This window comes from Tinamus guttatus, unplaced genomic scaffold, assembly GCF_059628265.1.
Source record: "Tinamus guttatus ecotype Peru unplaced genomic scaffold, ASM5962826v1 Tinamus_guttatus_pri_ptg000672l, whole genome shotgun sequence".
NCBI lineage: Eukaryota > Metazoa > Chordata > Aves > Tinamiformes > Tinamidae > Tinamus > Tinamus guttatus.
Genome location: NW_028289206.1, coordinates 94640 through 108350, shown reverse-complemented (window position 1 = coordinate 108350; position 13711 = coordinate 94640). Strand labels below are relative to the sequence as shown.

The window sequence follows — 13711 nt, the reverse complement described above, 5'->3', positions numbered from 1 at the left end:
GCTTTTTAAAAGGCCCCTGGAATTGGGCCTCCAAGTTCAAGCTTTAGGTCTGCTGCTGACCTGTAAATCAATACACTTTCAGCTTTTGCTTCATTGAGCAACTGTTTTCAGCAGCTGATAAATAATTTTTATATACATGCACATACATACTGATATGAGACTAACTCCACATGCACACAAGCATATATATGCATATGGACACACATACATACCTATACATATATTTTTACACACACACACACACACACACATATATACATAGATAGAGAGAAAATCAACACACTATCTGCCATTTGTGTCTCTTGGATTCAGAAAAAAAGGATTACCAAACCCTCATAGACAGAGAACAGCACAAGAGACATGGCTTGTCTCTTTACTGTGCACAGGAAGTCTGGATCGAACTCACTGCTCCCAGACCATATCAAGTCTCACCACATTCCTCCTCAACAAAGTGTAAGGGCAGATTCCTTGCTGGGTAAAGCCAGTAACAGGCTTGGTCTACTACCCAGCAGGGCCAGTAGACTTCACTCAGTTCAAAACTGAACCCCCAAGCCCTCAGACAAAAGAGAAATTAAAGCAAAGCCAGAGGAAAAATTCCTCCACAATTTACATACAGTATTTTAAAATGCATATATTTTCAACTAAGTTTTAATTTTGTTCCAAGCTATGAAATTTCTCTCAATGAACAAAAACGGCAGCTATGGATTATGTGATTCTCTTGTTTCTCCACATACCGGCACTTGAAGGAGTTTTTGCTTCTTCTTTTCCTTTGGAGACTTTCTGTCCCTGTTTCGTTGTTTTGAATTTGTTGCCTCACTGTGGTGCAGCTCACTAGATAGTGAAGAGTCTATATGGAGAGCTCAAAAAAAAGTGATGATGTTAGACATTTTGCAAGGATAAGAACTGATCAAACTGAGATTTGGCACATCTCCAAAGCTGAAAATGAACTGTGATTCCCAAAGCTAATATTCATGAAATTCTTGCAGCGCAGTACAAAGATGTTCACCATCATAAGATATAAAACAACAAATCTTAGTCATCATCTCATACTATTTATACTTAAAACTGGAGTCTGCTTTGTTTTAGCTCTGTAAACAAACTTGGTAGTGGATGGTTTGGGATTTTTTAGACCTACTATGAAAATATCTTCCTCTTCATTCTCCATTCATCTATCTATGGATGAATCATCTAACCTATGATAACATTGGTGTACTTTAAGGTTTTGTACCATTTCTTCCAGTCCTTATAAGTCTGGGATTACTTTCCTGGTGTGGGATATTGTCTCAGAGCCAACATAGTCCATCTGTCAGCCTGGCTGTGTAGTCACAACCACAGAGTGCAGTCCAGATGGGAAGAATTGGGGTTGGACTGCTACTGTGCCCTGACCAACAGCATTATCTTGTTTGGATATAGGCGATTCTTCATATATACCCTACAGCAACCAGACACACTGGGAGGAAAAAGAAGGAATAACTCTGAATTCCCTGCTACTACCCCCAAATGCAGCAAATACTTTCTGCATTCCAAAGATAAATTTGCAATGTCTCAGGCTCCTGAAAAAAATTGTGTGAGTGGTATAAAATTTTATTATTACCACCTATGGCCTTGCAGGTTTTCTCTCTTTTCTCTTCCTTGCGAGACTGCAAGCTGTGGCTCCTGCGGAAACTCCAGTCCCTCCAGAGCGGGCTGATCCAGAAGGAGGTGCTGCACTTCAGCTTGTTCTCAGGGACAGCACTGCTGCACCTCGACTTGTTAGAGTTGTAGGAGAAGGACTGTGATTCTTTTATCTGGACGCGCCTGGGAGGACTCTCAGTGCAATTGCAGTCACTGTTATAGGTGGAATGCATGCACAGAAGCTTCTTTTCTTTCCTCTTTGGGCTGAAAACCCCTTTCTCATCACCTTCAGAGAATCCCCAGTTCACAAAGCCACCTTCAGTTTCTTCCTTGTCATCACATGAGGGTGTCACATCCTCACAAAGAGCTGGCAATGGCTGCAGACCTATAGGATGATCAGTCACTAAGTCATCAGTATTTTCTCTTGGTAAATTAATAGCAAAATCTCCCTTGCTCCACTGGTAGTCTTTTGGTTCTTTTCTAATGATGTGCACTCTCTGTAAATTTTGCTGAGCTTTGATACTGCTTTGTAGCTTGTCCCCTAGTGTGACTTCCCTATACTTATCAGGAGTGCTTGAAAAGGACAAATTTAATTCAGCATCCTCAGAGAAGGACCCTCCTTGATGGTCAGGAGGAACCAGCAAAAATTGTCCATATCTGGGAGTCGACTTAGTCTCAGAAGATACCCCTGAAGTAAGCGTGTCGCTCTCTATTTCTATCTTCCGAGAGCTGTCTTCCACTGCCTTTCTATCCTCAGCCCTCAGAACATGGCTTCGGCACTCTGACGACCACTGGCTCCTCACCAAGCTCCGCAAGAGGGATGGAGGCATGCTGTAGTAGTTGTACTTCTTATCGTGCAAACCCTCCAGGCTGCTGAGCGTCTTGGAGTAGAGCACGTTGCTCCAGCTGTGGGGGAGCTTCCTGCAGGCTCGGTGCTTGGTGTCAGCCAGCAGGGCTTCTTCCACTTGCAAGGTGTCTACGACCGAAATCACTTTCAGGATGTCCACGGTCAAGGCAGACAAGTTCTGCAAATGTCCCAGCTGGCTGTCCAGGGAAAGTAAAGATTCCTTGATACAAAATACCTTCTCATGTACTTCTTTCAGCTGCAAAACCATCTCCTGCACTCTAGGTGGAAAAAGAAAAGATTATTAAAATGTCAAAACACAGACCTTAATTTGTTTGCCAGGTGATGAAGGAAGCCATTAACACAACTTAAAAAAAAATCTGTAATTAAACAGTACTTCATTTTTTCACAGTGACCTACATTCCCATAAACATCTACATCTGACAAAAACAATCCAGACTCTCGATTTGTCATTCAGATTTACTGAGCTAAAACCCCGTGACTTTTAAATAGACAGGCTTTTTGCTCAGTAAGCCTCTATTTTAAACATTGCTACTTTCCTTCTAATCCCGACGCCTTGCCATAGAACTACTTAATTTTGGGTAACAAGACACAGCCCTGGAAATGAGAAGAGCATTGCTAATCTGCCAGTCATCCTGCATTTCTACATTTCTTGTGCAAGAACGGAAAGCATGAGGCTCACATAAGCCTACAGATACTCTTTCATTTCTCAAATATTAGACTTTGCTGGGAAAAGAGCATTCCCAACAACCTATTTTGCCTCCTGAATGTATCTTGTATGTTCAATGCCACCAGTTATCTCCAAGTATAATTCAATTGCCAAACAAGCAGAGCCTTTTTAATGATCTTCAAATCCCCAAAGAACAATGTGAGAACTTCTAAGCCTGGGGGGAAAAAAAAAAAGAGAATGATTTCATTTTAACAAAATTATTATCTTTACATCTCCTGAAGCTACCCTCTCTGGTGCTTTATCAGTAAGATAGTGATAAACTAGCTACAGGCAATATGCCAGAAGTATTCCTTTCCTTTGCCACCGAGTAACTAACCAGGGTAATATTTAACCAATGGCTGAATAAAATTAAATGCTGATGTTCCAGGGTATTTTATTCTTCTCTATGATTTTCTTTTAGAAGGGATTATTCCTCTGCTGTGCAATTTACCTTTGTACTCAAAAACCCCTTTCCAGATCTATAACTATCTATTAAATGAAATCTTTTTTTTGCTGTAGCCAATACTGCAACTTGTGAACAAACCTACTTATTTTATTTTATTTCTTTTACAGAGGACCTCTTTTTGTTTATATGCTTTGTTTTGATACACAGAAAATATCATTAATGGCATTCAATAAAACTTTTCATGGTACTCAGTTTGTTTAATTCTTCCCATCAAACTTAACGGCAGCTGTGCCATTGATTTCAACAAAAAGCTGAATTAGGCTAATAGTAAAATCCTGTTAATAGCCCTATCAATATTTTCCAAACCAAAAGAGTGCATTGTAGCTAATGCTACAGTGGTTATATGGCTATTTCTGCAAGCAGCAGTTACACTTGATCCGAGGAAACATTTTCACAGCGGTCCTACCCTTGGTAAGCCTTTAAATAAAATAAAATACTCCGCGCTCCAATCCAGCATCATCATCTCAGTTTGCAGAAGTGGAGGTGAGCAACATCCTCCTGCACCCTGTTAACTGCTGGCGTACTGCACACATCTAGATACTCTGTTCTGCCAGCAGCACTTCCAACCAAGCCTTCCATTAGTTCAGATAACATTACACTTCAACCCAATTACAATGGCCTATGCATGCTAATTCCTCTCATATTCACAGTGGTCATAATCTGTTCCAAAGGTCTCAGTTTATCAAAGCTTTTTATATGATAAATGCATACAAAGGACACAAATTAGTCACAGAACACACCTTTCGGTGGTCACACGGATCCTTTCACTGTCACTGGAGTTCAAACTTTCATTCTTCTCATGAAAATATTTTTCCACACACTGCTCCTCGAAGTCATGCAGCTTCTTCAACTCCTCATCACTCAGGTACAGCTCTGAGCAAAGGAAGTAAGAGTAGCTGGTATTAAACATGCTATCAAATGCCCCTCCGTTCATACCCCTTCACGAAAAAGAAGAGCAAACTGTCAAAATAGGTTTCCCTTCCCTTCCTTGACAGGAATGAATTAGACCTCACTGTGTGAATTTGGGGTTATGTACGAAGACCAAACATGCCAAGTATGCATAAATGTGTTTTTCATCTTATCTTGCATAGCATGAGGAATTACGCTGACAGAAACTCCTCATTCTTTTAAAGATTTGAAAATGTACAGCTAATTGGCTGCTCACAGGTATTTTTTCTTCCTAACCTTTACCAGTACCTTGTTATATGTGTGTAAGGCTCCTAAAACTTTGAGACAGATTTACAAGATTTACCTATGAAGATCTTGATATAATTTGATTAGGACATTCAATATGGGATGTTCACCTATTATCATCTTTTCAAGAAAACAAAGCTACAAAGCTTTTTCTTGACTACTTGCTTCAGATATTTATATGAACAAGATATTGAACAAATATTCTTTTCACTGGGGTGAAGGGAATTCATCTAAAAGTTTTGAACTCCAGCTCAGGCTTCTCATTTGACTGTTTTTCCAGGAGGCCAACCTATGACTCCTGAGAGAGCGGGTCAAATACAAGAAGTGCATATGGTATAGAAGAGCAGGTCAGTCTTAAAGAGGATTTGTTTTTAGCTACCTCCCTGATCCCAGCTTCACATCTTCCAAGCTCCTCTTTATTTTTCTTTTTGCGTACCAAAGTTTCCAGTGCACAGGAGCAGCTGTGACACACTGCATGCCAGTGTTTTCTACAAGTTGTAAGACCCTGCTGCAACAGATAACCCCTCAGGGAAGCAATACATAGTAGCACAGGGTCCTTTTCACCATGGTGCGTGAGATGTGATCATCTGCTCAGATCTCCTCCTCTCTAGCCTGTTGGTGACCTTTCCTCAAAGATTTTACCTTAGTATTTTCATTGATTCTCCACTGGGTGGCACTCGATTCTCATTGCTAAAACCAACTAATTCCCACCACAACAAAATTTAAGACACTTGCCAAGCAATGCATAAGCATATAGAAAAAAAAAAAACAAAGGTATATGGAAAGGAAAAAAAAATCTCTTTCCAAGAAAGGGTCCGGGCAAGGTACTAGCTGCCTTCCATCTTTTTAGATAAGCACAGCACTCTCTTGCCTTCTCGGAGCCTAATGTACGTTATAAGTAAGACACTCGTGCTGAGTTAGCCACTTATACTATGCACACACATAAAAAGAACAGTGCTACTTGGAAGGAAGGATGCTGTACCCCGCTGTGATAGAGGAGCCAAGGCCAGGAGCAGCAGTCAAGGCTCAGCATTGACTAATCCGGCTCATATTTGAACTGTGTAACTGATTGAAAGCATAGCAGGTATCTTTAGGGATTCATGTCCAGCAGAGAAAATCCTAAACGAACCATACCCCAACTATAACCGTTTATTAGGCAACAATGCTCCAAAAAAAAGGGATGAGGGTGTCCAATGCCACAGACCAACATCCCTGGCCTCTCAAGAGGTAAGTTTACAGCCATCACCCTTCCTCCTCCTCACTCCCGTGCCTTGTCCCATCAACCAGCAAGAACTCTCCGCTGAGTCCATGTCCCATCCCATCCCAGCAACTTGTGCTCACACTTCCCCTTACAACAGTGACTGGGAGCTGCTCATGGCTCCGTGACTGGAGTTGGCAGCAGTGAGACAGGAAGGTGGCATCACCAGGAAGAGGCGTGGGAAGGACCTACGCACAGGGGGACAGAGGAGCACCAAAGTGAGAAGGGTTGAGGTGACAACAGCAGGACTGGTGCACAGAGGGATGGCAGCAAGCAGGTAAGAAGCTCCTGTCCCCTAATCTGCCATCTCTTGATGTCTTCTGGCCTTGGGCTCTGTTGTGACTTTCTCGTTGCATTGCTCATGCAATTGCACCCATCACATGGCATCGTGATGCTCTTGCTGCTTCCCTGTACCCCAGCAAGATGCAATACTACCAAGGGCTATGCGGCAATTGTTCTGGGCCTTACCTTAAACGACTTTGTAACATACTGCTATAAAGTATGGCAAATTGTATAACATCCAGGCATTATTTTGTGCATGATGGTGGACTTATCTAGCACAAAGGAGTTTCTTTCTACTAATCCTGCCCACTCAGAGGTTCATGTACTTTAATGGAATTCCACCTTCACAGCTCCTATACATATACAAACAGGTTTGTTAATTGTTTCAGAAATGGGTCCGCAAATATTAGCTTTCACAACACCAGCTGATGCCAAAATGTCAGGAAGGAACTTTCCACTCACATGTGGCTTAGCGGTCAGAGACCACTAAGTTTCCTGAACCATCTTTTATAGACATTACTGCCTTACATCAAAGCATCCTTAACTTTTTACTTTTTAGTTTACCTAATTCATAAGACTATCATTACTATACGGAGAAACCGAAAGCAGAAGTCTGATCTCTACTTGGGTTGTTTTCACTTACAGTTTTACCATACAAACCACACGTGCTGATGAGCGATGATCCAGACAGGGAAAAATAATGAAAACTTAATTGGATATTGTGAGCACAGAGGGAAAAGATCAGTGAAAATTATTAGAAAAAATAAACATAAGGTCATCAAAAAAGTCTGTGAATCTGTTCATTTTTTTTCGGGACAAAGGTACAAAAAAAATGTATCTCCAGTGTAACTTATTTTCTTTGAAAATAACGTTTTATCCTACAGAAAAAGTTGCTGTCAATGTAGTTCAGTTCAGAGACTTGATGTTATTCTGCCAGGACAGTTCTGCAACAACTTTAGGAGTTTACAGGCCAGCTCCATTGAAAATAAGATCATAACCATGACTTGGTTGCTGCCAGGAAATGATGCTGCCAGGAAATGATATAAGTTAAAACTCAGAACCTAATTTTTTCATTCTATAAACAACGTTTTCACACTTCACAATATGTGGCAAAGAGAAACACAAAAACAAAACAAAGCACTGCCCTAAATGAGTACTTGGAGAGGCAGGTAAAATTCAGTTTTTAAACAACTACTATCCCAGATAATTTTTTGGCGGGGGGGGGGGGCAGAGGGGGAAGAGCTCAGCTACGAAGTGATCTTCCTTTTGCCCCCCACCCCGCCTTTGCCCTGCTTACTTAGTCCAACATCGCCTTCCTCTTGGTCCAACTCATTTGGGGGCTGATGGTGGAAGATGCGGTTGATGAGGAGCCCAATGTGGCTCAGGAGGATGAAAGGTGGAGGCAGCCATGGCTTCTCATGGTAGGTCATAATGTAGCGGTAACGATTGTACTTCCAGAGCTTGTTTGATATGGATTTCAAATCGAAATAAACATTACTGAGAAGAGAGATAAAGGGGGAAGGGAGGTAAAACATTCCTATGAGAAATCTTTCCAGTATAGCATGTCTACAGAACTAATTTGACAAAGGCCCGTCCCTTCAGTCGGGTAAATCAGTTTAGCAACTTGCATTTAACAGAGCAGCAGCACATGCCTGCAGCTAGTGCACAGAGGATGAGATCTTCAAAGCTGCCTAAAAGATTTGGAGAACCAATTCCCATTCAAATTAATGGCAACTGGGCAAAAAATATCCCTGAAGTGGCTTTGAAAATCTCAGTCAGAGTATTTAAACTATAATATGTAGCCTTTCTGGGAACTCAGCATTGTCTGCTGGTCTGAACCAGATTAAATGAATAAGTCAGGCTAAAGGAAGCGTGTTAACAAACCGGTCCTGCTGTTCTTCAGAGCACTCTCCCCAAAATAAAACAACTGCTGCAAGAGGTAGCTGCAAAGGCAGTTCTTGGGCAGGGTGCTTTTTGCATGAATTATACTAAATTTGACTCTGCTGCAGCACCTAACAATTTCTCATACTATCATAGCTCCTCCAGTTCAGGTAAGCAACTTTGTGTTTTCTGGTGCTTTAATTTCAATAGAAATCCTACCTGAGTCCTTCACGCCCAACATATAATTACAAAAACACCAGCTTTGTTTCTAGGAGCATAATTAAACCTATTACTAATACTCGTTTTTGGTATCACTTCTAGAAGAATCAAATGACTAAGCAGAAGGTTTAACATGTCATTATTGTGCAAGGTCTAAATCTAGAAATAATTCAAATTACAATTTCACATCTGTGTATTAAAAAAATATAATGTCACAATTTCAAGAAAGAGATTTCTAATTTGAAATGGGAATAGAATGAAATTTTATCATTCAGTTCTCTTTAATATTAATCATTACATTTCTTCATTTGAATTTTTTTTAAATTTAAAGCTGAATTTTCTTCCTTAGAAATACTAGAACTCTAGGGCAAAAATAATCTTGGATTAGTTTGTTTTCTGCTAATACTTGTATACATTGTTCTTTAGCATCAACATATTTGGGACAAACTTAATCTACTGCAGTGGAAATATTTTCAGGGAGTCCTTCTTAAAAGTGAAAAGGTTGGGCTTTCTACCAAGTTATCAATAAAACTTCAAAAAAAATTCTGGGAGCAGACATTTAAAAGAGGAGATTTAAAACCACTGCAGTAAATTTCAGTTCTATAACACATCAGCTTGTAGCAAACAACAAGCATTTTGAAGTTATTTATGAGATGAAGAGCATACCCCTAACAAAAACATTAGGGGCAAAACATTACACACACCCCCTTCCCTCAAATGTCTCCTCAACTCACCTGCCAGTTTAAATACTTTAAGGTGTTTCTTTGTTATGAATCTTATGATGTACATTATGTAGTCAGTCAACGCAAGAAGGATAAATTTTAGGAATGAAGAATGAATTACATCAGAGCTAAATTAATATGATTGTTTGCCAAGGGGAGTTGTTTCTTTCCTTCATCACACTGCATGTTCAGATTCTGCTTAAATGGCAAAACAGCTTATCCCCTTCCTCTCACAGTCCTACTAGATCCATTTTTCTTTTATTCGCTTGAACCCCTTGAAAGATGGGGTAGCAAACCCTCATCAGCATGCCTCTCACAGAGCCTGTGGAGCACACTTGCACAAGTGTTGATGGATCACCTACTAGCTGGCTTTGCTTTTGCAGGAATATGACATGGTACCTACTTAAAGAAAGCTATGAGCAAGTTGACCATGATGATGTACTGCACAAAGAGGTACACAGCTTGGAGGAACGGCGTAAGGAAGGAGCCAGGAGGACAGTTTTGGTCGGATTCACAGACTGAAAGTAAAGGACACACAGACCACAGTTAGCAAGGACATCAGCCAAGCAATGGTAGGGACTCCATATTTGCACCATTAAGAAACATCACAGCCCCAGTTAACAGCCATAGAGTTATGTTGCTTAATTTCTGACTAAAGGGTCTATCTCCACCTAAATGAGATGAACTAAGGCTTCTTCACGACACTGCTGTCCCACACTTTCCACTGCAATAAGAAAACTTTAGATGCAATTTCTTAAACATCATTTCTTATACCAATGGACTTCTTGTTAAGGGGAAATGATGTAACTGAAATATATGTTGGAAATGGCACACACTCAAGAAAATTGAAATCCAAATCATCCGTTATTAAAGCAAGTAATAAAACTTTTAGCAGCTCCACTGTGGAAATGATAAGGCCACAGGCCTGCTTCTTCAAAGCTGGAGTATGATTCCTGTGTATCTTCCATTAGATCATATGAACATGTGTGCAAATGGATATATGCCTATGAAAATTTGTGAGAAGTTGCAACATTTTGTAGAAACTAAGGAATCCCTCTTCATATCCTTAAATTGCCAAAATACTTTTAATTTTTGTCTTTGATGAAATTCAAAATATACATATATATAAAATATATATACTATATATATACATAAAGCAGTACATACATAATATGTATACATAAATCAGTAGCCCTAAATGCAGACAAAATTCTGAAACAGAGTCATTAAAGAAATCATTCTTTTATTTAAGACATTTCAAAATTTTTAAGGTTTAGCACTAATAAGTGATTAAAAGGATTAAACTGTGAGATTTCACAGTGTCCTTTTATTAAAAATATTTTGACTCTGAAAAATATTTCTCATATTGAAGATACATAGTCACCATGGGATTGTTTCACATACATATATATAGTGTATGTATCTATATATAGTATCAGCAACAATAATGGATGCAACAAGCTTTATTATATAAATGAATCAGACCAAAACCAAGCTATATAACTTAAATATCTGTATCTGTTTGTCTTATTTTCTGTTTTACTTGTAGCCACCACTAAGCAGTATCTGAGTACCTTCTTTTTAATTTTCATTCATTTTAAACAAAGAAGCTAACATTTTCACCTTATTCATACAGTATTAAACCACTTAAGACCATGCATACTGGAATGAAAATCATTTGAGTAAGAATAGATTCAATACGAGGTCCACGCTTTAAATAACAACATTTAAACACATGCTAAATTTAAGTTTGCAGTCTGTCTTGTGAAAATTACCTACCATCTATTTCTCCAGCATAGACTTCACCAAATATCATCCAGTAGGGTTGAAACACAATATCTCGTGCCAGAGACCATGAAGGAGGCTCCTCTGGTGAAAGAATTGCCTTTCGTGACACTCCAAAACTCAAGAGGACTATGGCCATCATGATCACAATGTAGAACATGTTTGCTGTCTGCATGGAAAAATCATGTTAATTATGTGTAAAGGAGATATACCACTTTAGGGAGACGAATCAATCACAGATGCTACGTATAGGGATAAAAAAAAATGTAAATAATCTAATCTACTAGAAGAAAGAAAACTGTTCTATCATTAACCAGATTACCTACATGTTCTCACAAGATCAATTCATTCTGGACAATAAAGTCCGCAGGTCATGATCACTTACAACCCTTTTAAGGTCTTAAGTGGGATTTGAATAATGCAGAGACTTCTGCTGGTTCTTTTCTTTGGTTGTAAGTTCTTCAAAACAGAGAGCAAGGAATATGAGGGAAAATAATTTCATGTTCTACCACTGAACCAGAATTACTACGCAAGACAGAATATAAAAGTATTAATAAGATAGTTCCCAATAATTGAGGGAAATTACAGAGGGAATCTGTAAATATCCCTCAAGAGTAGGCAGCAGTTCAGCAACAGTTTTGACACCAAAAGAAAAAAAAACTTTGATCTCAGAGAAATTTTGTCTGCTAAAAATGGGGTATAATTATTTGAATCAAAATGTGAAATGAGCTATGGGAATTATGTATAGTTGTGAGCCCGTCTGTTAGAGACAGAGATTTTTCTTCCTCCTATTGTGAAGCCTGATCAGAAACTCAAATCAAATGCAATCCTTCTCTAAGGAACTAAATGAAAATGGCTTTTGTGAATAAATTCAAGTTATGAATTAATTAGAGAGAACTGAAATCTGAACATAACTCACAAAAACAGAAAGAATGGTAGTAATGCAAGTAATATATTTGCTATGATATATGCTTATTAGGTCACCTCTCGTTTGGCCTCCATTCTTTTCTGGGTTTATTTCTGACCTTTACAAGTTCCTCGATAAATGCTGCAGCTACAAAGATGTTTTTCGTGAGTGTTATACTTACCATTTTCCCAATCATTGTCAGGTATGGGCCAGCATGTTGATTCACAGCAAAAAGATCAAGGAGCCGTGCGTACCAAAATATTATATCCAAGCAGTAAAGTAGTCGCCCTGCTGTTTGAACAGGTGGGGTGAACCAGCGCAAGGCAAAACCAATCATAAACAGAATGATAGCTATAGAATCAGTAAAATTCCAGTATTCATAAATCCACACCTTCACTTTTTGACTGAATTTTCCAGTCTCTGACATGAACACCTGAGCGGAACATGGAAAAAAACAATAGAAGCTCCATTAAAATCACAGATACATTCTTTAAAATCCTTCTATCTGAATAGTTTCATGATATTTGGGAACGTATTTCTATTTCTCTTTTCAGCAGGACTGCATATATTATTGCTGCAATGCACTATCTCCTGAGATTTGTATTGAAGCTGTAATGTCCTAATGCTCAAGTAAATACAATAGATCTTTCCAAGGGAAAATTTACTACTGAACCCACTCACTGAAAAGCACATTCCTCAGCTGAAAGGCGCAGGCAATACAGAATTGTTATGCATACGTATTGTTATAAATTAGTATTTTCTAGAGGAATGGTCATGACCTGCAATAGCTATTTGAAAAGCCCCTAAGTCATGGAAAATGCCAATCTAACCTTGCTGACAGGAAAATAATGAATGCATCTTACTTTAGACTGAAAATACAAAGCAAGATCCTTGCATTTTGCCAAGGACACGCTAAAAAAAGGAACACAGGCAACTAACAAGGTAAAGAATGAAATGTTCGCTCCTTGAACTCTTGAGGTGCCCCGAGGGGATTTAAAGCTTCACTGAGCAAATGTGTGAAGTGGAATCTTTGGGAGGTCGTAAATAAAACCTTTACACATTGCGTGAGTGAGGCCAATTATGCAATGCTATGTAAGATCACACCGATAAGTAGCAAATGAAAGAGGTTTTGAAATGTTATGCCCTGATCCTGCAAGAATTTACGCACAGGAACACATTTGCACGAACAACTGATCCGTCTGAACTCAACTGGACTAACCCACATGAATAGCTGGTTGCAAACACCTAAAAAAAGCCTTTAACAATTACTTGATACAATCTAGGGAAATATGGGCTTGCAATCACATATAGGAAGGCCCTCGGCAGTTAATTAGCTGCACATGTTAGACACCATGCCCTACGAAGTCTTTTCTACGAGTCTGCAACTAGCACATGGACAAAGAAACACACGTAGGAGACATCAACTTCCAGGTATCCAGTAAGAGTTAATGATAGAAAGAAGATGCTGATCAACAGGATGCAATAGCATAGCAGGGATCTCTAAAGCAATTGCTACTGCAGATCCAGTTTTACTCTCAGTGAAACAGTCCCTGGGTATATATTTTTTTCAATTTTGTCTGCTGCAGCCACAGAACTTCCACAATCCACCAAGATTTCTGCTGCCCCTTAGAATACTTTACCTCTATTGCAGATTTCACACTCTTCTGAGTGATATATTTTAACAGCATACTTCCCTCAGAACTGATTTTTTTCAGTGTTTTCCTAAAAGTACAGTACTACAAAAATCATATAAAAATACCTCACAATACTGTTGATTATTATGTGCCAATTCCACACTGAAGGTATGTT

At 39.2% G+C, this 13711-nt stretch overlaps 1 protein-coding gene across 1 annotated transcript in view; it reads right to left on the bottom strand.

The window, feature by feature from the left end:
• TRPM6 (transient receptor potential cation channel subfamily M member 6) overlaps window positions 1-13711 on the bottom strand; it is a 64828-nt gene that overhangs the window by 23098 nt on the left and 28019 nt on the right. Inside the window, 7 exon segments of the mRNA XM_088536438.1 lie at window positions 735-847; window positions 1598-2739; window positions 4395-4527; window positions 7686-7885; window positions 9614-9728; window positions 10990-11164; window positions 12084-12335. Of these exon segments, the coding sequence (XP_088392564.1) occupies window positions 735-847; window positions 1598-2739; window positions 4395-4527; window positions 7686-7885; window positions 9614-9728; window positions 10990-11164; window positions 12084-12335 (2130 nt within the window).